Raw genomic sequence first — 26,222 nt, forward strand, 5'->3', positions numbered from 1 at the left:
CTGAACATTTACAAATGTTATTAAGGGAGAAAAGGGAGAAAATCCAGCGCTGGGTTGCCTGGCTGTTTGTTTGATATTTCTATTTTTATATCTTTAATTAATTTGGTTTTATTCGTATTTATTGATATGAGCATGCAGGTACTCCCTGTAATGGAGCAATCTGTAAAGAACATGGTTTAAATTAAAGATATATAAAAATAAAAATACTATATTTAATATAATATAGTGGTAATGTTATATTATATATATTATTTTTATATAAATAATAAATAAAAATATATTAATATTTATTTAACTTAAACCATGTTCTCTACAGACTCCCTTACAGGGGTTCATGCACATTTATTAGAGTTTCTATTTCTTTGTATTTAGACTTTTTTTCTGCTTGGTTTATAACTTCTGACTTGTCTTCTCACCATCTTGTAGATTAAACCAATATATTTGAATTCTTCTTGTGGTTAAGTAATGATAATTACAATCATAATTATAATAGTAATTATAATAATTATAATAGTGATAATAGAATGATATATAAATATAATAATAATAAAGTATTAATATTGATCAATATTATACCAGTTATACTATGAGATAATATGTAATATAATTATAATCAATATTATAAAATTATAATGATTGGTGATGATGATGATGATGATGATGGTGATGATGATGATTATTATTATTGTTATTATTATTATTATTATTATTATTATTATTATTATTATTATTATTATTATTATTATTATTATTATTATTATTATTATTATTATCCTGATTCCCAAAATCTGGGCTTGGCTTCCAGCGGGGATACAGCCAGGGATGGACTGGGACAGACTGGGATGGACTGGGATAAACTGGGATGGACTGGGATAAACTGGGACAGACTGGGATGGACTGGGATGGACTGGGATGGACTGGGATGGACTGGGACCGACTGGGATAAACCGGGATGGACTGGGATAAACTGGGATGGACTGGGATGGACTGGGATAAACTGGGACGGACTGGGATGGACCGGGATAAACTGGGACAGACTGGGATGGACTGGGATGGACTGGGATCGACTGGGATAAACTGGGACGGACTGGGATGGACCGGGATAAACTGGGACAGACTGGGATGGACTGGGATGGACTGGGATCGACTGGGATAAACTGGGACGGACTGGGATGGACCGGGATAAACTGGGACAGACTGGGATGGACTGGGATGGACTGGGATCGACTGGGATAAACTGGGACGGACTGGGATGGACCGGGATAAACTGGGACAGACTGGGATGGACTGGGATGGACTGGGATCGACTGGGATAAACTGGGACGGACTGGGATGGACCGGGATAAACTGGGACAGACTGGGATGGACTGGGATGGACTGGGACAGACCGGCACGGGCCCCGTTCCCCTCCCGCCCCGTGCCAGCCGCGGTGCCAGCGCGGGGACATCTCCCGGTGGCACCGGGCAGCCGGGCTGGCACCGGGCCCTGGGCACAGCCCGGCCCCTCCCCCAGTTCCCGCATCCCGGGGGGCTCCGGGCGGGACCCCCCGGCTTGGGGGGCTTTGGGGGGCCTTGGGGGGCTTTTGGGGTACGCCCAGGGATTGGGCGCCTTTGGGGGGACCCCCCGGGCTGGGGGAGCTTTGGGGGACTCTGGGGTGCCCCCCGGGATGGCGCTGGCGGCGGGCTCCGTGTCCCCCCCCCACACCGGTGACATCCCCCGTGCCGCCCCCACCCCGGGAAGGTTTTGTCCCCCCCCTTGCCAGGCCGGTGCCCCCCCCGGCACGCCAGGGGGGTGGCGCAGCTCGCAGCCTTTGTGTCGCTGTCCCCACGCTGTCGTTGGGGTCCCCTCCCCCGCGTGGCGCTGGGCCAGGTGACATCCCCTGATCGGGGTCCCCGCGGCGGGGGAGGGGGGGGTGGCAGGGCCTGGTGGCAGCTGTGCCACCGAGCGGGGCTCCTGCCCGTGACCCACTTCGTGCCCCCCCCGGGACACCGCTCGGTCCCGGGCACCGCCGCGCCGCAGCTCCGGTGACCTTAGCCCGGGAGCCAAGGTGAGCGGCACGGCCGGCGACAAACGGGGACAAGCGGGGGGACCCGGGGGGTGGCCGAGCCCTCGGGGCCACCTCGGTGTCGGGAGGGGCTGCGGGGACAGCGGGGTGAGGGCTGCGGTCACCCCCCAAGCCCAGCCAGCCTGGGGGTGCTGGGGACCCCCACCCTTTTCCGTCACCTTGGGCACGGAAAGCCCCCCCGGCCCTGGGTCTGTGTCCCCGGGGTGGGCATCGCCCCACGCGGGTGGCAGTGTCGCGGGTGGCACGGCTGCGGGAGGGACATAAATAATGCAGGGCGGGTGAGCTCAGCCCGCCGGCGTCACCCGGCTGCCCGGGCAGGGTGGCACTGCCACCGCCGCCAGCGCCCCGTGCCCACCGGCACCCTAAAACACGGGCACCCTGAGAGTCTGGCACCCCAACACCCGGCTACCCCTGCACCCCACCACCGTGGTACCCCGACAGCCCAGTACCCCAAAACCCGGCTGCACCTGTACCCAACACCCTGGTGCCCCAGTACCTCAGCCCCCCAGCACCCCTGCATCCTGGCACCCCCACACCCTGGCACCCCACCACCCTGGCACCCCAAGACCCTGGCACCCCAAGACCCTGGCACCCCACCACCCTGGCACCCCAAGACCCTGGCACCCCGACACCCCAACACCCTGGCGCCTTAGCACCCTGCTACCCCACCACCCTGGCACCCCACCACCCTGGCACCCCGACACCCCAACACCCTGGCACCTTGGCACCCTGCTACCCCAACACCTCAGCACCCTGATACCCCAACATCCCCACACCCGGGCACCCCAACATCCCAGCCCTCGTGTACCCCAGCCCCAACGCCCTGGCACCCCAACACCCTGGCACCCCCACATCCTCGCGCCCCGACACCCTGGCACCCCAACACCCCACCAGCCTGGCACCCCAGCACCCCTAAACCTCAACCCCCAGCACCCTGGCACCCCATCACCCCCAAACCCTGGCACCCCCTTACCCCGCACCCCAGGGCAGGACCCGGCCGTGCCCAGCCTGCCGGACCGGTGCCACAGCGGGGGTGGCAGCCTGGCACTGTCCCCAAGTGCCACCCTCGGCTCGGGGACAGCGCAGCCTTTCAGAGCCCATCAGGGCGTGGGGTTTGGGGGTGCCAGCAGAGGTTTCCGGGAGGTGCCCGGTTTTTGGGGGGTCCCAGCCGAGGTTCCCGGGGGGTGCCCGTGTTTGGGGGTGCCAGCCGAGGTTCCCGGGAGGTGCCCGGTTTTTGGGGTGCCTTCCCCGGCATCAGCAGCTCTGGCATTTCCTGTTTTCCCGGGCGGTTTCCGGCACCCCGCGCCCTTCCCAGCCCTGGGGCGCCGCCACATCCCCGGCGGAGGAGGGGACACTGAGGCACGAGGGGACACTGAGGCAGTGAGGCGACAAACGGGGTCCCCACGCCACCGGGGACCCCCAACCCTCTCTCCCTCGCTGCCGGCCCCGGGTGGATTTTTTGGGATCCCCCCGTGCCCACCCTCCCCGGGAGGCGCTTTGGGGACACCGGGCACGGGGACAACGCGTCCCGGCGGCGCGGCCACCCCAGGGCGGGGCAGCGGCCGTGTCCCCTCGGTGCCACCCGCGCTCCGGGGGTGCTCTGGGGACTGTCCCCATCCCAGCCCGGCGCGGTGGCGCGGGGCCCGCCGCGTTTCCATGGAGACCGGCTGCTTTTCCCAATCCCCGTTTTTCCTGCGCTTTTCCGTGCCCGGGCTCCGGGAGGAGGTGAGAGCCTTTGGGGACGCTCCGAGGGGACACCCCGCGACATTCGGCACGGCCGGGGGTGGCAGGACGCGCTGGCGGCTCCTCCCCGCAGCTGTCGGGGCCGATTTTGGGAGCTGCCGCAGGAGAAATCCGATGCCGGGGCGGTGGCACCGCCGTGACCCGTGCCACGGCCGGGTTGGGGACAGCCGGGGACGCGGCCCGGGGCTCCGGGGCGGATCGGGATCCGCTGCCCGGGGACGTTGATCCCTTCCCGGCCTCCCCCCCGCAGATAAACTCTTCGGGAAGCGGCTGCTCCAGGCCGGGCGCTACATCATGTCCCACAAGGCCTGGATGAAAACGGTGCCCACGGAGAACTGCGACGTGCTCATGACATTCCCGGGTAGGGACGGGCCGGGAAAACCGGGATCGGGGTGGGGTGGGAGCGGGAAAACCGGGATCGGGGTGGGGTGAGACAGGTAAAACTGGGATTGGGATGGGACCAGGAAAACCGGGGTGGGGTGAGACCGGGAAAACCGGGATCAGGATGGGACCGGGAATACCGGGATTCGGGTGAGACCGGGAAAACCGGGATTGGGGTGAGACCGGGAAAACAGGGATAAGGGTGGGGTGGGACCGGGAAAACCGGGATAGGGATGTGGCGAGGAAAATCCAGGCTAGCCAGGGCAGGAGGGGGTGGGGATGTGGGGGGATGTGGGATTGGGGAGGGATGGGGACATGGGAAGGGATGGGGAATGTGTGGATGGATGGGGAACGGGACAGGGACATGTGGCAGGATGGGGACAGGGATGAGGGACATGGGGATGGGTGAGGACCAGGATAGGGACACAGGGAGGGCTGGGCACCGGGACAGGGACACATGGCAGCATCAGGACTGGGATGAGGGACACGTGGCAGGATGGGCACTGGGATGGTGACACGCAGCAGGATGGGAACAGGGATGAGGGACATGAGGATGGGTGATGACCAGGATGAGGGGCACGTGGCAGGATCACGACTGGGATGAGGGACATGTCTAGCGCTGGGGACTGGGATAGGGACACCTGGATGGATGGACACCAGGACAGGGATGAGGGACATGAGGATGGGTGAGGACCAGGATGAGGGACACGTGGCAGGATCAGGACTGGGATGAGGGACATGTGTAGCGCTGGGGACTGGGATAGGGACACCTGGATGGATGGACACCAGGACAGGGATGAGGGACACCTGGAGGGATGAGGGACACAGGGAGGGGGATGGATGGGCACAGGGATGGATGGGCACAGGGATGAGGGGCACAGGGATGGATGGGGACAGGGATGGATGGGCACAGGCATGAGGGACACGGGGATGGATGGGCACAGGGATGGATGGGGACAGGGATGGATGGGCACAGGCATGAGGGACACGGGGATGGATGGGCACAGGGATGGATGGGGACAGGGCTGAGGGGCACGCAGCAGGATGGCCCCGCGCTGGTGACACGGCGGGACGCGCGCTGCTGTCCCCGCAGACAGCACGGATGACCACACGCTGCTGTGGCTGCTGAACCACATCCGCCTGGGCATCCCCGAGCTGATCGTGCAGGTGCGGCACCACCGGCACACGCGCGTCTACGCCTTCTTCGTCACCGCCACCTACGAGAGGTGCGTGCCCGTCCCCCCTGTGTCCCCGCCGTGTCCCCAGCGTGCCCCCAGCGTGTCCCCAACGCTGTCCCCGCGCTGTGGCCGCAGTTTGCTGCGCGGGGCGGACGAGATGGGGCTGCGGAAGCCGGTGAAGGCGGAGTTCGGGGGCGGCATGCGCAGCTTCTCCTGCGAGGAGGATTACATCTACGAGAACATCGAGAACGAGCTCGGCTTCTTCAGCTCCCAGGTGGGGACCGGCACGGGGTACGGGGTACGGGGGGTGGGGTGTGGGGTGTGGGATATGGGGTGTGGGGTGTGGGATATGGGGTGTGGGGTATGGGATGTGGGGTGTGGGGTGTGGGATATAGAGTATGGGGTGTGGGATATGGGGTACAGGTTTGGGCTGTGGGATATGGAGTGTGGGGTGTGGGATATGGGATATGGGGATATGGGATGTGAGATATGGGATGTGGGATATGGGATATGGGATATGGGATATGGGGATATGGGATTATGGGGGATATGGGATATGCGATGTGGGGATATGGGATGTGGGATACGGGGATATGGGGATACGGGGATATGGGGATATGGGATTATGGGATATGGGATATGGGATATGGGATATGGGATGTGGGGATATGGGATATGGGATACGGGGATACGGGGATATGGGGATATGGGATTATGGGGGATATGGGTTGTGGGATATGGGATATGGAATTATGGGGATATGGGATGTGGGATATGGGGTGTGGGATATGGGATATGGGATTATGGGGATATGGGATATGGGGTAAGGGATACGGGGATACGGGGATATGGGATGTGGGATGTGGGATTATGGGGATATTGTGTATGGGATACCAGGATGTGGAGTACAGGGATGTGGGGTACAGGGATCCAGGAATCCAGGGATATGGGGGTGTTGGGATCTGGGGATCTGGGGAGGCTGGGTGTGGATCCAGCCATGCCCAGCGATGGGGACGGGGACAGGGACAGGGAGGGGACAGGACCCGGGCCAATGGCAGCGTGTCCCCCAGGAGCGGCAGAGCATCATCCGCTACTGGCTGGAGAACCTGCGGGCCAAGCAGGGCGAGTCCCTGCACAACATCCACTTCCTGGAGGGACAGCCCATCAGTGAGTGTGGCACGCGGGGACACTGCCAGGGATACCAGGATGTGGAGTACAGGGATGTGGGGTACAGGGATCCAGGAATCCAGGGATATGGGGGTGTTGGGATCTGGGGATCTGGGGAGGCTGGGTGTGGATCCAGCCATGCCCAGCGATGGGGACGGGGACAGGGACAGGGAGGGGACAGGACCCGGGCCAATGGCAGCGTGTCCCCCAGGAGCGGCAGAGCATCATCCGCTACTGGCTGGAGAACCTGCGGGCCAAGCAGGGCGAGTCCCTGCACAACATCCACTTCCTGGAGGGACAGCCCATCAGTGAGTGTGGCACGCGGGGACACTGCTGTGGCACCCGGGGACACTGCCACGGCACCCGGTGACACTGCCATGGCACCTGGTGACACTGCCACGGCACGCGGGGACACTGCCAGGGGACGCGGTGACACTGCTGTGGCACACAGTGACACTGCCACAGCACCCGGTGACACTGCTGTGGCACCTGGGGACACTGCCACAGCACGCAGGGACACTGCCATGGCACCCGGTGACACTGCCACGGCACACGGTGACACTGCCACGGCACCTGGTGACACTGCTGTGGCACCTGGGGACACTGCCACGGCACGCGGGGACACTGCCACGGCACCTGGTGACACTGCTGTGGCACACAGTGACACTGCCATGGCACCCGGTGACACTGCTGTGGCACCTGGGGACACTGCCATGGCACACAGTGACACTGCTGTGGCACCTGGTGACACTGCCATGGCACACAGTGACACTGCCGTAGCACGCCGTGGCAGCTGCTGGCACTGCCCCTGTGGCACGGGGCTCCCACATGCTACTGTCCCCATTGTCCCTCTGCCAGCCCTGCCACCCCAGGGCCACGCGGGGTGGCAGTGGGGGACCCCAGGCGGTGTCCCCATGTCCCTGACCCTGTGTCCTCATTGTCCCCATTGTCCCTGACCCTGTGTCCCCACTGTCCCCATCCCTGGGGCCGTGTGCTGGGCAGGGTTTGTAGGATCCTGGTGGGCACAGAGCTGTCCCCACTGTCCCCATTCTCCCCGCTGTCCCCACTGTCCCCATTGTCCCTTCTGTCCCCATTGTCCCTGCTGTCCCCATTGTCCCCACTGTCCCCATTGTCCCTGCTGTCCCCATTGTCCCTGCTGTCCCCATTGTCCCCACTGTCCCCATTGTCCCTGCTGTCCCCATTGTCCCCACTGTCCCCATTGTCCCCATTGCCCCTGCTGTCCCCATTGTCCCTGCTGTCCCCATTGTCCCCACTGTCCCCATTGTCCCCATTGCCCCTGCTGTCCCCATTGTCCCTGCTGTCCCCATTGTCCCTGCTGTCCCCATTGTCCCCACTGTCCCCATTGTCCCCATTGCCCCTGCTGTCCCCATTGTCCCTGCTGTCCCCACTGTCCCCATTGTCCCTGCTGTCCCCATTGTCCCTGCTGTTCCTATTGTCCCCAGGGTTTGTAGGATCCTGGTGGGCACAGAGCTGTCCCTGCTGTCCCTGCTGTCCCCATTGTCCCTGCCCCTACTCCCACCCCTCCAGGGCAGCATGGGGTGTCAGCGGGGACCCCTGGCTGTGTCCCCATGTCCCTGACCCTGTGTCCTCATTGTCCCCATTGTCCCTGACCCTGTGTCCCCACTGTCCTGGACCGTGTGTCCCCATTGTCCCCACTGTCCCCATCCCTGGGGCCGTGTGCTGGGCAGGGTTTGTAGGATCCTGGTGGGCACAGAGCTGTCCCCATTGTCCCTGCTGTCCCCATTGTCCCCGCTGTCCCCATTGTCCCCATTGTCCCTGCTGTCCCCATTGTCCCCGCTGTCCCCACTGTCCCCATTGTCCCCACTGTCCCCACTGTCCCCATTGTCCCCGCCCCTATCCCTCCCCCCCGGGGCCGCGCGGGGTGTCAGCGGGGTCCCCGGGCGGTGTCCCCGTGTCCCTGAGCCGTGTCCCCCGGCAGTCCCGGAGCTGGCGGCGCGGGGCGTGATCCAGCAGCTGTTCCCGCTGCACGAGCAGAGGATCCTCAAGCGCCTGATGAAGTCCTGGGTGCAGGCGGTGTGCGAGGCGCAGCCCCTCGGTGAGACGGGGGGCTTGGGGTCACCCCACGAGGGTTTTTGGGGGTCCCACAGGGTTTGGGGTCACCCCACAAGGGTTTTTGGGGGTCCCACAGGGTTTGGGGTGACCTCCAAGGCGGTGTGCGAGGCACAGCCCCTCGGTGAGCCGGGGGCTTGGGGGTCACCTCAGAGGGGTTTATGGGGGTTCCACAGGGTTTGGGGTCACCCCCCAAGGGTTTTTGGGGGGTCCCACAGGGTTTGGGGTGACCCCAGAAGGGTTTTTGGGGTCCCAACCCCTCGGTGAAGCTTTGGGGTCACCCCCAAGACGGTGTGCGAGGTGCAGCCCCTCGGTGAGACGGGGGCTTGGGGTGACCCCACGAGGGTTTTTGGGGATCCCACAGGGTTTGGGGTGACCCCATAATGGTTTTTAGGGGTCCCACAGGGTTTGGGGTGGCTCCAGAAGGTTTTTTGGGGTCCCACAGGGTTTGGAGTCACCCCAGAGGGGTTTTTGGGGATCCCATAGGGTTTGGGGGGTCCCATTTAGGGTGATCATAGCAGGGTTTTAGGGGTCCCAGGTGGGATTTTAGGGGTCCCATTTAGGGTGATCCCGGAGGGTTTTTGGGCTCCCAGCCCCTCGATGAGCTTTGGGGTCACCCCCAAGGGGGTTTGGGCTCCCAGAGCGTTTGGGGTGACCCCAGCGGGGTTTTTGGGTTCCATTTAGGATGATCCTAGCAGGATTTTTGGGTTCTCAACACCTTGGTGATCTTTGGGGTGACGCCAGCAGATCTTTAGGGGTCCCATTTGGGGTGATTTTGGGGTCCCAGCCCCGCTGATGTCCCCTGTGCCCCCCCAGATGACATCTGTGACTATTTTGGGGTGAAGATCGCCATGTACTTCGCCTGGCTGGGCTTCTACACCTCGGCCATGGTGTACCCGGCCGTGTTCGGCTCCATCCTCTACACCTTCACCGACAGCGACCCGGTGAGCCCTGCCGTCACTCGGGGTCACCCTGCGTCACTGTGGGGTCACTCGGGGTCACCCTGCGTCACTAGGGGTCACCCTGCTGTCACTCGGGGTCACTCTGGGGTCACCCTGGGGTCACCCTGCGTCACTCGGGGTCACCCTGGGTCATCCTGGGGTCACTTGGGGTCACTTGGGGTCACCCTGCGTCACTCAGGGTCACTCTGGGGTCACCCTGGGGTCACTCTGCTGTCACTCGGGGTCACCCTGCGTCACCCTGGGGTCACCCCGGGGTCACCCTGCATCACTCGGGGTCACCCTGCGTCACTTGGGGTCACTCTGGGGTCACTCTGGGTCACTCGGGGTCACCCCGGGGTCACTCTGGGGTCACCCTGGGGTCACTCTGGGGGGCTTCCCAACCTTCCCCACCCTGGGGGGTTTCTGTCGCTTGGGGTTCCAGTCCTCCTGTGAGGGTTTCCAAACTTCTTTAAGGGTTTCCATCCCTTCCCGGGGTTTCTGTAATTCCTTGTGGGTTTTTCTTCCCTCCTTGGGGTTTCCATCCCTTCTCAGGGTTCCCGTCCTCCTGTGAGGGTTTTACAAACTCCTTTAAGGGTTTTCATCCCCTCTTGGGGTTCCCGTCCTCCTGTGAGGGTTTCCAAACTTCCTTTAGGGTTTTCATCCCCTCTTGGGGTTTCCAAACTCCTTTTAGGGTTTCCATCTCTTCCCAGGGTTTCTGTAATTCCTTGTGGGTTTTTCTTCCCTCCTTGGGGTTTCCATCTCTTTCATCCCATCCCTCTTTGGGGTTTCCATCCCTTCTGTGAGGGTTTCCAAACTCCTTTAAGGGTTTTCTTCCCTCCTTGGGGTTTCCATCTCTTTCATCCCATCCCTCTTTGGGGTTTCCATCCCTTCTGTGAGGGTTTCCAAACTCCTTTAAGGGTTTTCTTCCCTTTGTGGGGTTTTCATCCCCTCTTGGGTTTTCCAAACTCCTTTAAGGGTTTCCATCCCTTCCCAGGGTTTCTGTAATTCCTTGCAGGTTTTTCTTCCCTTTGTGGGGTTTTCATCCCTCCTTGGGGTTTCCATCCCTTCTCGGGGTTCCCATCCTCCTGTGAGGGTTTCCAAACTTCTTTTAGGGTTTTTATCCCCTCTTGGGGTTTCCAAACTCCTTTAAGGGTTTCCATCCCTTCTCAGGGTTTCCGTCATTCCTTGTGGGTTTTTCTTCCCTCTTTGGGTTTCCATCTCTTCTGTGGGGGTTTCCAAACTCCTTTAAGGGTTTTCTTCCCTCCTTGGGGTTTCCATCTCTTTCATCCCATCCCTCTTTGGGGTTTCCATCCCTTCTGTGAGGGTTTCCAAACTCCTTTAAGGGTTTTCTTCCCTCCTTGGGGTTTTCATCCCCTCTTGGGATTTCCAAACTCCTTTAAGGGTTTCCATCCCTTCCCAGGGTTTCCGTCGTTCCTTGTGGGTTTTTCTTCCCTTTGTGGGGTTTTCGTCCCTCTTTGGGGTTTCCATCCCTTCTCGGGGTTTCCGTCCTCCTGTGAGGGTTTCCAAATTTCTTTTAGGGTTTTTATCCCCTCTTGGGGTTTCCATCTCTTCCCAGGGTTTCCGTTATTCCTTGTGGGTTTTTCTTCCCTTTGGGGGGTTTTCATCCCTCCTTGGGGTTTACCAGCTCTCCTTGAGGGTTTCCATCCTTCCTTGGGGTTTTCCATCCCTTTTTGTGGGGTTTTCCATCCCTTTTTTTGGGGTTTTCCATCCCTTTTTGTGGGGTTTTCTATCCCTTTTTTTGGGGGGGGTTTCCATCCCTTTTAATGGGGTTTTCCATCCCTTTTTTGTGGGGTTTTCTATCCCTTTTGTAGGGTTTTCTGTCCCTTTTTGTGGCGTTTTCTGTCCCTTTTTGTGGCGTTTTCTATCCCTTTTTGTGAGGTTTTCTATCCCTCCTTGTGGGGTTTTCCCTCCCTTTTTTGTGGGGTTTTCTATCCCTTTTTTTGGGGGGGGTTTCCATCCCTTTTAATGGGGTTTTCCATCCCTTTTTGTGGGGTTTTCTATCCCTTTTTTTGGGGGGGGTTTCCATCCCTTTTAATGGGGTTTTCCATCCCTTTTTTGTGGGGTTTTCTATCCCTTTTGTAGGGTTTTCTGTCCCTTTTTGTGGCGTTTTCTGTCCCTTTTTGTGGCGTTTTCTATCCCTTTTTGTGAGGTTTTCTATCCCTCCTTGTGGGGTTTTCCCTCCCTCCTTGTGGGGTTTCCCCCCTTCCCTGATGGATTCCCTCCCTTTTCCTCCCACTTTTCCCTCAATCCCCCACCCCATCCATTCCCTCGGGGCTGGGGGAGCTCCCAACCCCACAGGGCTGGCTTTGGGGGCCATGGGGACGGGGAGGGGACCAACCCCGGTGCAGTTGGTGCCATCTGTCCCCCAGACCAGCCAGGACATCTCCTGCGTGGTCTTTGCCATCTTCAACGTCATCTGGGCCACGCTCTTCCTGGAGGAGTGGAAGCGCCGCGGCGCCGAGTTCGCCTACAAGTGGGGGACGCTGGACACGCCCGCCGAGTCCCTGGAGGAGCCCCGGCCCCAGTTCCGGGTCAGACACCGCCACGGGGTCCCGACCCTTCTGGGGGTCCCATTCCTTGGGGGTCCCATCCCTTGGGGGTCCCATTCCTTGAGGTCACATCCCTTGGGGTCCCATTCCTTGGGGTTCCCATTCCTTGGGGGTCTTGTCTCTTGGGGGTCCAATCCTTGGGGCCCCATCCCTTGGGGTCCCATCCCTTGGGGCCCCATCCCTTGGGGTTCCCATCCCTTGGGGTCCCATCCCTTGGGGTTCCCATCCCTTGGGGTCCCATCCCTTGGGGCCCCATGTTTTCTGGGGATCCCATTCCTTTTGGGGGATCCCATCCCTTGGGAGTCCCGTCCCCTGGGAAATGTCCCATCACTTTTGGGGGGTTCCCCTTCCTTGGGGGTCCTGTCCCTTGGGAGGGGTTCCATCCCCTGGGAAAGATCCTGTCCCTTCTGGGAATCCCATTCCTTGGGGGATCCCATTCCATGCGGGATCCCACACATTTTGGGGTATCCCATTCCTTTTGGGGGGTCCCATTCCTTAGGGGTCCCATCCCATGGGAGAGACTCCATCCCCTGGGAAAGGTCCCGTCCCTTTTGGGGGATCCCATTCCTCGGGAGGCCCCCAGATCCCATCCTGAGGGGGTTCAGCTGCCAGCCCCGGGGTCCTGGGAGGGTCCCTGGATCTGTGGGTGCCAGCCTGTGTGTGTGCCCCAGGCTGTGGGGTGCTGTGGGTCCCTGCATGTGTGTGCCACGGGCCGTGAGGCGTTGTGGGGTGCCAAAATCTGTGGGTCCCCCAAGCTGTGTGTGCCACGTGCCGTGGGGTGCCATGGGGTCGCCGGATGTGTGTGCCACAGCCGTGGGGTGCTGTGGGGTGCCAGGGTCTGTGGGTGCCAGGGTGTGTGGGTGCCAGGATCTGTGCCACAGGCCATGGGGTGCTGTGGGGTGCCAGGGTGTGTGGGTGCCACGGGCCATGGGGTGCCAGGGTGTGTGGGTGCCAGGATGTGTGCCACGGGCCGTGGGGTGCTGTGGGGTGCCAGGGTCTGTGGGTGCCAGGGTGTGTGGGTGCCAGGATCTGTGCCACAGGCCATGGGGTGCCAGGGTGTGTGGGTGTGTGGGGTGCCAGGGTGTGTGGGTGCCAGGACCGGTGCCACGGCCGTGCCCGCAGGGCACCAAGCGGATCAGCCCGGTGACCAGCGCCGAGGAGTTCTATTACCCGCCCTGGAAGCGCCTCCTGTTCCAGAGCCTCGTCAGCGTCCCCGTGTGCCTGGCCTGCCTCGCCCTCGTCTTCCTCCTCATGCTCGGCTGCTTCCAGCTCCAGGTGTGGCCCCGCCCGGGGACAGTGACAGCGACACTGCTCTGGGGACAGTGACAGCGACACCGCCCTGGGGACAGTGACAGTGGCACCGCCCGGGGACAGTGACAGTGGCACCGCCCGGGGACAGTGACAGTGGCACCGCCCGGGGACAGTGACAGTGGCACCGCCCGGGGACAGTGACAGTGGCACCGCCCGGGGACAGTGACAGTGGCACCGCCCGGGGACAGTGACAGTGGCACCGCCCGGGGACAGTGACAGTGGCACCGCCCGGGGACAGTGACAGTGGCACCGCCCGGGGACAGTGACAGTGGCACCGCCCGGGGACAGTGACAGTGGCACCGCCCGGGGACAGTGACAGTGACACCGCCCCGGGACAATGACAGCAACACCGCCCGGGGACAGTGACAGTGACACCGCCCTGGGGATAGTGACAGTGACACCACCCTGGGGACAGTGACAGTGGCACTGCTCTGGGGACAGTGACAGTGACACTCCCTGTGGACAGTGACAGTGACACCGTTCTGGGGACAGTGACAGTGACACCGTTCTGGGGACAGTGACAGTGGCACCGCCCTGGGGACAGTGACAGTGGCACTGCTCTGGGGACAGTGACAGTGGCACTGCTCGTGCTCCTGGTGCTGCTCCAGGTCCTGATCCTGACCCTGACCCTGATTGTCTCCCTGTCCCCTGTCCCTGTCCCTTCCCTGTCCCTGCCCCTGTCCCTGTCCCTTCCCTGTCCCCTCCCTGTCCCCTCCCTGTCCCCACAGGAGCTGGTGCTCAGCATCCAGGAGCTGCCGCGTGTCCTTCGCTTCCTGCCCAAAATCATCCTGGCCGTCATTGTCACCGCCTGTGACGAGCTCTACAAGAAAGTGGCCTTGTGGCTCAATGACATGGGTGCGCTGGGGACCCTGCGGTGGCCCTGGGGTGGCCCTGGGGTGGCCCTGGGACCCCCGAGCCCCCCTGACCCCCCCTGTGCCCTGCAGAGAATTACCGGCTGCAGAGCGCCTACGAGAAACACCTCATCATCAAAATGGTCCTGGTGAGGGGACACGGGGACACTGAGGGGACACTGGGACACGGGGGACATTGGGACACTGAGGGGACACTGAGGGGACACTGAGGGGACACTGGGGAACATGGGGACACTGGGATATGGGGGACATGGGGAGACTGGGGGACACGGGGGACATGTGGGGACTGGGGACACGGGGGACTGGAGGGGGCCAGGATCAGGGACGTGGGAGACTGGGAGGGACTGGAGAGGTCCTGGAAGCTCTTTCTGAGGGGACAGAGGGGACAGAGGGCACTGGGGGGGACTGGAATGGTCTCAGGGTGAGGGACAGAGGGGACAGAGGGGACTGGAATGGTCTCAGGGTGAGGGACAGAGGGGACAGAGGGGACTGGGGGGGACTGGAGGGGTCCCAGTGGCTCTTGGTGAGGGACAGAAGGGACCAGAGAGGTCCAGGAGGGACAGAGGGGACCGGAGGGGTCCTGGCAGCTGCAGAGGTGACAGATGGGGCTGGAGATGTCCCGGAAGGGACACGGAGGGGACACGGAGGGAAGCGGAAGGTCTCAGCCAGCGCTGAGGGGACACCGAGGTGACCGAGGTGCCACCCCCCTGTCGCCGCCAGTTCCAGTTCGTCAATTCCTACCTGAGCCTTTTCTACATCGGATTCTACCTCAAGGACATGGAGCGCCTCAAGGAGGTGAGGGGACCCTGCCAGGGCCGCCGATGTCCCCAGAGTGTCCCCAACACCCCTCCACCCCCCTCCACCACCACCGCATCCCTCTGGGTGTCCCCGCTGTGTCCCCGCCCGGCGCGGCTCACGGCGTGTCTCTGTGTCCCTGTGTGCTCGTGGTGTCGCCGTGTTGTCCCTTTGGTGTCCCTTCCGCAGCTCCTGCTCATCCTGTCCCTGTCGCAGAGCCTCGCGCGGCAGCTCCGGGAGGCTCTGCTCCCCTCCATCTTCCTCCACCTCCACCTGTCCCTCATCTTCCTCAGGCGCCTCCTGCGCTTTTGCTGGACCCTGGGAGTATCCAAAGTAGGAGCGGGGGAAACCCAGGGGACACCCAGGGGACACCCAGGGGACACAGGTGTCCCCAAGGCCTCCAGGGTGGCGGTGGCGCTGCTGCGGCCCTGCCCCATCGGGGTGTCAGCGACGGGCGGGGGTGACAGAGAAGGGGACACTGGGGGGGTGACAGGGAGGGGCGGGGACACCGCGGGGACAGCGGAGAGGAGCGGGGACAGCACGAGGGGAACAGGGACACTGAGGGGACATCAGGAACAGGGACAGCACGGGAAGGGCAGGGACACCACAAGGGGAGCAGGGACACTGAGGGGACATCAGGAGCAGGGACAGCACGAGGACACCACAGGAGGGGCAGGGACACCTCGGGGACACCACAAGAAGATCAGGGACACTGTGGGGACATCAGGAGCAGGGACACCCCAAGGGAAGCAGGGACACTGTGGGGACATCAGGAACAGGGACACTGTGGGGACATCAGGAGCAGGGACACCCCAAGGGGAGCAGGAACAGTGTGGGGACATCAGGAGCAGGGACAGCACAGGAGAAGCAGGGACACCACGAGGGGAACAGGGACACTGAGGGGACACCAGGGACACCGCAAGGGGAGCAGGGACACTGAGGGGACATCAGGAGCAGGGACAGCACGAGGACACCACAGGAGGGGCAGGGACACCTCGAGGACACCACAAGAAGAGCAGGGACATTGTGGGGACATCAGGAGCAGGGACACCCCAAGGGAAGCAGGGACACTGTGGGGACATCAGGAACAGGGACACTGTGGGGACATCAGGAGCAGGGACACCCCAAGGGGAGCAGGGACACTGTGGGCACACCAGTGACCCCACAGGAGGAGCAGGAACCCCGCGGAGCCGTGCCACGGGGACAATCCCCAGCGACGGCGGGTCCGTGTGTGGTGGGGGTGACACCGTGTCCCCCGTGTCCCCGCAGATGCTGGCCACGCTGCTGCTGACGCGGCAGTTCCTGCAGAACGTGCGCGAGGTGTCGCAGCCGCACCTGTACCGGCGCCTCCGCCGCGGGGACCTGCCGGTGCGCGGCGTGCGGCAGCTGCTCCGCGCCCTGCTCCGCCTGCTCGCCCCCCGGCCGCCCCCGGCCGCCCCTCCGCACGGCAAGAAGTGCCTCAACGGCGGCTGCGGCGTGCCCGAGGAGGAGGAGGAGGAGGAGGAAGAGGAAGAGCGGCGCGGCTCGGACTCGGAGGAGGAGAGCGCGCTGGACTGCGGGCTGAAGCTGAAGAAGGTGAGCTTCATCGAGCGCGGCGAGCGGCGCCCCGAGCCCGCCGGGCCCGAGGACGAGCCCTTCCTGGAGGAGGGCAGCCCCACCATGGTGGAGAAGGGCATGGACCCCGCCGCCGTGTTCGAGCTCTGCGAGGAGGAGGAGGAGGCCGAAGCGCAGCCCGGCAGCCCCGGCAGGGCGGCGGAGCCGGCGGTGCTGGCGAGGAGGAGGAGGAGGGAGGAGGAGGAGGGCGAGGAGGAAGGGAGGAAGCGCAACCGCGCCTCGTGGATTGACCCCCCCGAGGAGGATTACTCCACGCAGCTGACCCAGGCTGAGGTGGAGAGCTGCATGAAGAAGTACGAGGTGGGTGGCTTCTGTCCCTTTGTCCCCTTGTCCCCTTGTCCCTGGAGCTGCTGGGTTCCCCAAGGGGTTCCCGGGGCTCTCTGAGGTGTCCCCGTGGCCACGAGGATCTCCAAGGTGTCCCATGGATTCCCTGAGGGTCCCTGTGTGGCCACCAGGACTCGAGGTGTCCCATGGGGTCCCTGGGGTGTCCCCGTGGCCTTCAGGATGCCCCAGGTGTCCCATGGCTTCCCTGAGGTGTCCCCATGGCTGTCAAGATCCCGAAAATGTCCCCAGGGCTTGTGGGGTCCCTGAGGTGTGCCAGTGGCCATCAGAACCGAGGTGTCCCCAGTGTTTGTGGCCTTCCCAAAGTGTCCCCATGGTCATCAGGAGCCCCCAGGTGTCCCATGGATTCTCTGAGGTGTCCCGATGGCCACCAGGACTCGAGGTGTCCCATGGGGTCCCTGGGGTGTCCCTGTGACCCTCAGGATCCCCAAGGTGTTGCCAGGGCTTCACTGAGGTGTCCCCGTGTCTGGTGGCCTCCCAGAGTGTCCCTTCCCGAGGTGTCCCCATGGCCATCAGGACTTGAGGTGTCCCATGGGGTCCCTGAGGTGCCCCCATGTCTATCACGATCCCGAAAATGTCCCCAGGGCTTGTGGGGTCCCTGAGGTGTCCCCATGGTCATCAGGATCCCCAAGGTATCCCCAGGGCTTGTGGCCTTCACAAAGTGTCCCTATGGCCATCAGGATTTGAGGTGTCCCATGGTTTTCCTGAGGTGTCCCCATGTCTGGTGGCCTCCCAAAGCGTCCCTTCCTGAGGTGTCCCTGTGGCCACCAGGATCCCCAGGTGTCCCCTGGGGTCCCCGAGGTGTCCCCTGGGGTCCCTGAGGTGTCCCCATGGCCATCAGGATTTGAGGTGTCCTGTGGTTTCCCTGAGCTGTCCCCATGTCTGGTGGCCTCCCAAAGCGTCCCTTCCCGAGCTGTCCCCCCAGAACCCCGCCCGGCGCTCGCGGTGACGTGCCCGTGTCACTGCTGTCCCCTCAGGACACCTTCCAGGACTACCAGGAGATGTTCATCCAGTTTGGCTACGTGGTGCTCTTCTCCTCGGCCTTCCCGCTGGCGGCCGCCTGCGCGCTGCTCAACAACGTGCTGGAGATCCGCAGCGACGCCTTCAAGCTCTGCAGCGGCCTGCAGAGACCCTTCGGGCAGCGCGTGGCCAGCATCGGCCACTGGCAGGTACGCGGGGACACGGGGACATGGGGACATGGGGACAGCATCGGCCACTGGCAGGTACGCGGGGACACGGGGACATGGGGACATGGGGACAGCAGGGACACTGGCAGGTACGTGGGGACACGGGGACATGGGGACATGGGGACACAGGGACACAGGGCCAGCATCGACCACTGGCAGGTGGGACACGGACATGGGGACAGGGGGAACATGGGGACATGGGGACACTGGCAGGTGGGGCACGGGGGCAGCAGGGACATTGGGGACACTGGGGCCAGCAGGGACACGGGGGACACCGGGCCAGCAGGGACATTGGGGACACCGGGGCCAGCAGGGCCAGCAGGGACACCGGGCCAGCAGGGCCAGCAGGGACACGGGGACACCGGGCCAGCAGGGACAGCAGGGCCAGCAGGGCCAGCAGGGACACCGGGGACACGGGGGACATTGGGGACACGGGGCCAGCAGCAGACCGGGGCTCTGTCCCCTGGGCTGGCACAGAAGTGGCGTTTCCAGCGGAGCTGCTCACGGGCTCCCCGCGCCGGAGCCGAAGCTCCCGGCAGGAATTCCATCTCCAGCAGCTGACAGTTGTTAACCCACTAACAAACACTGACGAAAGAGCTTCTCTCCCTAAATAATTCAAAAAGAATTTAAAATAATAGATGAACTGAAATTGTAAATTTTATTCCTTTATCAATTAAAAATATTAAAATTTTATTAAATAGAATTATTTAATATTATTGTATAATTATTTATTATTATATTATTTATTCTATTATTATTTATAATAGAATTATTTATTATTAAATGTACTATTAATTATTATTAGTTACTATTATCAAATATTATTAATAACTATTATTTACTGTTAGTATAATAATTATTATTAATTACTATTATTAATAACTATTATTAATAACTATTATTCACCATTATTAATAGCTATTATTATTAAATATTATTAATTCCTATCACTAATAACTATTATTCTCTGTTATTATTAATAGCTATTATTATTAAATATTATTAATTCCTATCATTAATAACTATTATTCACTGTTATTATTGATAACTATTATTATTATTAAATATTATTAATTCCTATTATTAAATATTATTCACTGTTATTATTAATAACTATTATTAATAACTATTATTCACTATTATTAATAACTATTATTATTAAATATTATTAATAACTATTATTAATAACTATTATTCACTATTATTAATAACTATTATTATTAAATATTATTAATTCCTATTATTAATAACTATTATTCACTGTTATTATTGATAACTATTATTATTATTAAATATTATTAATTCCTATTATTAACTATTATTCACTGTTATTATTAATAACTATTATTGTTAAATATTATTAATTCTTATTATTAATAACTATTATTCACTGTTATTATTAATAGTTATTATTATTAAATATTATTACTTCCTATTATTAATAACTAGTATACCCATTATTAGTAACTATTATTAACTATTGCATAATAGTTATTAAACATTATTAACTACTATTAAACACTATTATTAACTATTATTAAACACTATTATTAACTACTATTAAACACTATTATTAACTATTATAATTAGACATCACTATTAAATTTCATTTCATTCTAACCACTCTTTCTTTTAATTACCCCCAACCCTTTTTCCCTCTTTAAACCTCCTTCCCCTGTCCCCAACCCCCCTCCCCACCCTAAACCCGACCGACACGCTCCGACCACGCTAATTGCCCAATTAACGGGGCCGCTGCAATTAACGCCCGCAGAAGGTGATGGAGGCCATGGGCGTGGTGGCCATCGTGGTCAACTGCTTCCTGCTGGCGCAGTGCGGGCAGCTGCAGCGCCTCTTCCCGGGGCTCAGCCCCCAGGCCGCCATCGTCTCCGTCGTGGTGCTCGAGGTACCGGGGGTGGGCTTGGGGGGCCCCGGGGGCACCCTGCTGGGGTTCGGGGTCACCCCCAGGGTCACCCTGCTGGGGTTTGGGGTCACTCTGGGTCACCCTGCTGGGGTCGAGGGTCATCCTGCTGGGGTTTGGGGTCACTCTGGGTCACCCTGCTGGGGGTTGGGGTCACCCTGCTGGGGTTTGGGGTCACCCCGGGTTCACCCTGCTGGGGGTTGGGGTCACCCTGCTGGGGTGTGGGGTGCCCCGGGGTCACCTCCAGGGTTTGGGGTCACCCCCAGGGTGACCCTGCTGGGGTTTGGGGTCCTCCAAGGGTCACCCTGCTGGGAGTTGGGGTGCCCGGGGGTCACCCTGATGGGGTTTGGGGTCACCCTGATGGGGTTTGGGGTCACCCTGCTGGGGTTCGGGGTCACCCCCAGGGTCATCCTGCTGGGGTTTGGGTTGCCCTGGGGTCACCCTGATGGGGTTTGGGGTCACCCAGGGGTCACCTCTGGGGTTTGGGGTCACCCCGGGGTCACCCTGCTGGGGGTTGGGGTGCCCAGGTTGGGTCACGGACTGGGGGCCGCGGGTGGGGATGGCTGGGGGAGTTCTGGGCTGGATGGGCCACAAATCCCTGGGGATGAAATCCCTGGGTAGGAAATCCCTGGACAATTAATGCATTCATTCCCTGGACACTGGGCCAGATTTTGGGGGAGGAAAGGGCAGATTTTGGGGTGGAAAAGGCAGATTTTGGGGTGGATTTTGGGGTAGAAGGGATGGATTTTTGGATGGAAAGGATGGGTTTTGGGATGGAAATGCTGGAGTTTCAGATGGAAGGGGCAGATTTTGGGATGCAAGGGAAGGATTTTGGGGTGGAAAGGCCGGATTTTGGGGTGGAAGGACAGGATTTCAGGAATGCCGGAATGCTGAGCTGTGTCCCCGTGTCCCCTTGTCCCCGTGTCCCCATGTCCCCGTGTCCCGTGTCCCCAGCACTTCGCCCTGCTCCTCAAGTACGTCATCCAGGTGGCCATTCCCGACATCCCGGCCTGGGTGGCCGAGGAGATGGCCAAGCTGGAGTACCAGCGCCGCGAGGCCTTCAAGGTGGGTCCTGCCAGGGTGGCGTCCCCAGGGTGTCCCCAGGGTGTCCCCACAGCGTCCCCAAGGTGTCCCCAGGGTGTCCCCAGCATCACTGGGCTCCCAGAGGTGTCCCCATAGCCAGTGGCCTCCCCAAAGTGTCCCTGGACCCAGTGACCTCCCCGAGGTGTCCCCATGCCCGGTGTCCCTTGAATGTGCCCCTAGAAGTGCCCCCTGTTGTGTCCCCATACCCAGTGTCCCCTGGCTCTGTCCCCTGGCTGTGCCCCATGCCCAGTGTCCCCTCGATGTGTCCCCTGTCTCTGTCCCCTCAATATCCCCTGGCTGTGTCCCCCGGCCACGCACCACACCCGGTGTCCCCTCCATGTCCCCTGGCTCTGTCCTCCAGCCATGCCCCATGCCCAGTGTCCCCTCGATGTCCTGGTGTCGCCTTAATGTCCCCATCGCTGTCCCCTCAGTGTCCAGTGTCTGTGTCCCCTCAGTGTCCCCATCACTGTCCCTCAATGTGGCTGTGTCCCCTCAATGTCCCTGTGGCTGTGTCCTCTTAATGTCCCCTGGCTGTGCCCCACTCCCGGAGTCCCCTCGATGTCCCAGTGTCCCCTCGATGTCCCCTCGATGTCCCCATGCCCGGTGTCCCCTCGATGTCCTGGTGTCCCCTCTATGTCCCCATGCCTGGTGTCCCCTCGATGTCCCCGTGGCTGTATCCCCTCGCTGTCCCGGTGTCCCCTCGCTGTCCCGGTGTCCCCTCGATGTCCCGGTGCCCCCTCCCAGAAGCACGAGCGGCAGGCCCAGCACCACTTCCAGCAGCAGCAGCGCCGCAAGCGCGAGGAAGAGGAGCGGCAGCGCCACGCCGAGCTCCAGGCGCGCCGCGACCGCGACCCCGCCCGCGACGAGGCCACCAAGGCCGAGGCCACCGGGCAGGACCCGGCGCACGACAAGGGCCAGGTCAAGGGGAAAAGCTCCGGCGGCTCCTCCGCGCACGGCCCCGACAAACCCAAGCGGCCGAGCTCGCTGCTGGCCACCAACAACGTGATGAAGCTGAAGCAGATCATCCCCCTGCAGGGCAAATTCCTGTCCGGGGGCACCGGCGCGGCCGGCACCGCCACCGCCAGGTCGCCGCAGTCGCCCACGGGCAGCGAGAACAAACTGCCGGGATTCCTGAGCTTCAAATTCCTCAAATCGCCCGAGACTAAGCGGGACGCGGGCACCGAGAAGGTGCAGTCGCCCACCAAGCCCTTCAACCCCGGCAAGCTCTTTAATTTCGGCAAGTCCGAGGGGCTCGGTGCCAACGGGGGCGCGGCCGGAGCGTCCCCGCAGCCCCGGGCGGGGCCCTCGGCGGACGCGGGGCCCGGGAAGGCGCATCTCAACGAGGAAGGGGCGCGGGAGGAAGCGGAGAACCGGGCGGAGGAGGAAGGCGGCGGTGCCCGGCTCTGACCGGGGGCTCCGGGGGTTCCGGGGGGGCGGGAGGAGCCGGGCGGGGGAGGAGAGCGGCGGTGCCCGGTTCCGAGCGGGGCTCCGGGGGCACGGGGAGCCGGGGAACCGGGCGGAGGAGAGCGGCGGTGCCCGGTTCCGAGCGGAGCACGGGGAACCGGGGAACCGGGCGGAGGAGGAGGAGGGCGGCAGCGCCGCGAGGCCTTCAAGGTGGGTCCTGCCAGGGTGGCGTCCCCAGGGTGTCCCCAGGGTGTCCCCACAGCGTCCCCAAGGTGTCCCCAGGGTGTCCCCAGCATCACTGGGCTCCCAGAGGTGTCCCCATAGCCAGTGGCCTCCCCAAAGTGTCCCTGGACCCAGTGACCTCCCCGAGGTGTCCCCATGCCCGGTGTCCCCTGAATGTGCCCCTCGATGTCCCCTAGATGTGCCCCCTGTTGTGTCCCCATGCTGTGTCCCCTTGATGTCCCCTGGCTGTGCCCCATGCCCAATGTCCCCTCGATGTGTCCCCTGTCTCTGTCCCCTCAATATCCCCTGGCTGTGTCCCCCGGCCACGCCCCACACCCGGTGTCCCCTCCATGTCCCCTGGCTCTGTCCTCCAGCCATGCCCCATGCCCAGTGTCCCCTCGATGTCCCGGTGTCCCCTTGATGTCCCTGTCATTGTCCCCTGGCTGTGCACCATCGACGTCCCTGGCATCACCCCATGCCCAGTGTCCCCTCCATGTCCTGGTGTCACCTTAATGTCCCCATCGCTGTCCCCTCAGTGTCCAGTGCCTGTGTCCCCTCCATGTCCCCATCACTGTCCCTCAATATGGCTGTGTCCCCTCAATGTCCCTGTGGCTGTGTCCTCTTAATGTCCCCTGGCTGTGCCCCACTCCCGGAGTCCCCTCGATGTCCCAGTGTCCCCTCGATGTCCCCTCGATGTCCCCATGCCCGGTGTCCCCTCGATGTCCTGGTGTCCCCTCTATGTCCCCATGCCTGGTGTCCCCTCGATGTCCCTGTGCCAGGGTCCCCTCTATGTCCCGGTGCCCCCTCGCTGTCCTGGTGTCCCCTCGATGTCCCCGTGGCTGTATCCCCTCGCTGTCCCGGTGCCCCCTCCATGTCCCCATGCCCCCTCGCTGTCCCAGTGTCCCCTCGCTGTCCCGGTGTCCCCTCGATGTCCCCGTGGCTGTCCCCAGAAGCACGAGCGGCAGGCCCAGCACCACTTCCAGCAGCAGCAGCGCCGCAAGCGCGAGGAAGAGGAGCGGCAGCGCCACGCCGAGCTCCAGGCGCGCCGCGACCGCGACCCCGCCCGCGACGAGGCCACCAAGGCCGAGGCCACCGGGCAGGACCCGGCGCACGACAAGGGCCAGGTCAAGGGGAAAAGCTCCGGCGGCTCCTCCGCGCACGGCCCCGACAAACCCAAGCGGCCGAGCTCGCTGCTGGCCACCAACAACGTGATGAAGCTGAAGCAGATCATCCCCCTGCAGGGCAAATTCCTGTCCGGGGGCACCGGCGCGGCCGGCACCGCCACCGCCAGGTCGCCGCAGTCGCCCACGGGCAGCGAGAACAAACTGCCGGGATTCCTGAGCTTCAAATTCCTCAAATCGCCCGAGACTAAGCGGGACGCGGGCACCGAGAAGGTGCAGTCGCCCACCAAGCCCTTCAACCCCGGCAAGCTCTTTAATTTCGGCAAGTCCGAGGGGCTCGGTGCCAACGGGGGCGCGGCCGGAGCGTCCCCGCAGCCCCGGGCGGGGCCCTCGGCGGACGCGGGGCCCGGGAAGGCGCATCTCAACGAGGAAGGGGCGCGGGAGGAAGCGGAGAACCGGGCGGAGGAGGAAGGCGGCGGTGCCCGGCTCTGACCGGGGGCTCCGGGGGTTCCGGGGGGGCGGGAGGAGCCGGGCGGGGGAGGAGAGCGGCGGTGCCCGGTTCCGAGCGGGGCTCCGGGGGCACGGGGAGCCGGGGAACCGGGCGGAGGAGAGCGGCGGTGCCCGGTTCCGAGCGGAGCACGGGGAACCGGGGAACCGGGCGGAGGAGGAGGAGGGCGGCGGTGCCCGGTTCCGAGCGGGGCTCCGGGGGCACGGGGAGCCGGGGAACTGGGCGGAGGAGAGCGGCGGTGCCCATCTCTGACCGGAGCACGGGGCGCCGGGGAACCGGGCGGAGGAGGAGGAGGGCGGCGGTGCCCGGTTCTGAGCGGGGCTCCCCCGGTTCCGGCGGTTCCGGGAGCCGCCCGGTCCCTGCTGCGAGCGGCCGTGGCCGTCGGGAGCCTCTCGCCGCCGCTCGCCCGCGGGGCCGGCCCGGGGGCCGCCAGCGCCGCGCTCCGCCCCGGTGCTCTGTGCTGTGTCCCCCCGTGTCCCCCCGGTCCCCCGGGCTGTGTCCCACCGTGTCCCCCCGGTCCCCCGGGCTGTGTCCCCCCGGGTCCCCCCGTCCCCGCCGCGCGGAGCCGCCGCCACCGCCCCGGCGGGGACAGCGGGGGAGGCCTGAGAGCGGCGGAGCCCCGGGAGCGGGCACGGCGCGAGTGATCCCTGTTCGGCCGGGACATCCCGGTGCGGCTGGAGCATCCTGAAACTTCCCAGGCTCACCGGAGGCAGTTATCCCGGTTTTCCATAGGCACCGGGGGCAGTTATCCCGGTTTGCACGGGCAGTGGGGGCAGTTATCCTGGTTTTTGGAGCATCCCGGTTTTCCACGGGCACCGGGGGCAGTTATCCCGGTTTTTGGAGCATCCCGGTTTTCCATCTGCACCGGGGGCAGTTATCCCGGTTTGCACGGGCAGTGGGGGCAGTTATCCCGGTTTTTTGAGTATCCCGGTTTTCCGTGGGCACCGGGGGCAGTTATCCCGGTTTTTTGAGTATCCCGGTTTTCCATGGGCACCGGGGGCAGTTATCCCGGTTTCCTCGGGCACCGGGGGCAGTTATCCCGGTTTTTGGAGCATCCCAAACTCTCCCACACTCCGTTTCCCCCAGAGACGCCGCGCTCCAGCCTTGGGATCCTCCGGGAGCCGCATCCCGCTCCTGGAATTCCCGGGATGCCCGGGACGAGCCCGATTCAGCCGTGCCTCAGCCCTGCTCCGCCCGCTCCCCCCGCCTGGATCCCGAATCCCGGAGATCCTTCCCGGGAGTTTTCCAGCCGGGAATGGGGCGCGTTTCCCGGGAATGCCGTGCATGGGCAGCGTTTCTTGCACTAAATCCCAACCCCGATCCCGCCGCCGGTGCCGCTTCTCCCAAATCCCAAATCCCAGCGGGACATTCCCGGCTCCAGCTCCGAATTCCCTGGAATTCTGTCGCAATAAGGGGCGGGACAAGGAGGGGACACGGGGAGGGACAATGGGGGAGGGGGTGGGAGCCGCTTCGCTGCTGCCGCGGGAAGGAATTCCGGGATTCCCGGGATTCCCTGGATCGGCTTTTCCAGCGGGATCCACGCTGGGAACGCGCTCCCTCCTTTCCCTGCTTCGCTTCGCGGGGTTGGTGGCACTTGGGGACAACCATTCCCAAAGGGAAAAATCTGGGAAAAAGAGGGAAAAGCTGGGAAAAGGGAAAACGGGGGTGGGGGTGGGGGGTGGTCCCGAGTCTCCTCCTGTTCCTCTTCC

At 61.7% G+C, this 26,222-nt stretch overlaps 2 protein-coding genes across 2 annotated transcripts; both read left to right on the top strand.

Annotated features, from left to right (window-relative positions):
• The first annotated feature begins 1,666 nt into the window (after positions 1-1,666).
• On the top strand, positions 1,667-22,837 carry ANO8 (anoctamin 8). The gene is made up of 19 exons (XM_041414876.1): positions 1,667-1,706; positions 3,443-3,790; positions 4,059-4,169; positions 5,283-5,415; positions 5,503-5,641; positions 6,438-6,534; positions 8,495-8,611; positions 9,442-9,569; positions 11,957-12,118; positions 13,259-13,411; positions 14,176-14,302; positions 14,392-14,447; positions 15,040-15,114; positions 15,304-15,447; positions 16,384-17,028; positions 18,048-18,239; positions 20,029-20,160; positions 21,130-21,240; positions 22,003-22,837. Exons 1-19 carry the CDS (start codon positions 1,667-1,669, stop codon positions 22,663-22,665), a joined length of 3,573 nt encoding a protein of 1,190 aa, XP_041270810.1. The 3' UTR covers positions 22,666-22,837.
• A 20-nt stretch (positions 22,838-22,857) lies between these two features.
• LOC121342679 (anoctamin-8-like) lies at positions 22,858-24,504 on the top strand. The gene is made up of 2 exons (XM_041417279.1): positions 22,858-22,872; positions 23,835-24,504. The coding sequence occupies exon 2, from the start codon at positions 24,096-24,098 to the stop codon at positions 24,495-24,497; it is 402 nt and encodes a 133-aa protein (XP_041273213.1). The 5' UTR covers positions 22,858-22,872; positions 23,835-24,095; the 3' UTR covers positions 24,498-24,504.
• Positions 24,505-26,222: the final 1,718 nt, after the last annotated feature.

Source organism: Onychostruthus taczanowskii, unplaced genomic scaffold (assembly GCF_017590055.1).
Source record: "Onychostruthus taczanowskii isolate IOZ18803 unplaced genomic scaffold, ASM1759005v1 scaffold106, whole genome shotgun sequence".
NCBI lineage: Eukaryota > Metazoa > Chordata > Aves > Passeriformes > Passeridae > Onychostruthus > Onychostruthus taczanowskii.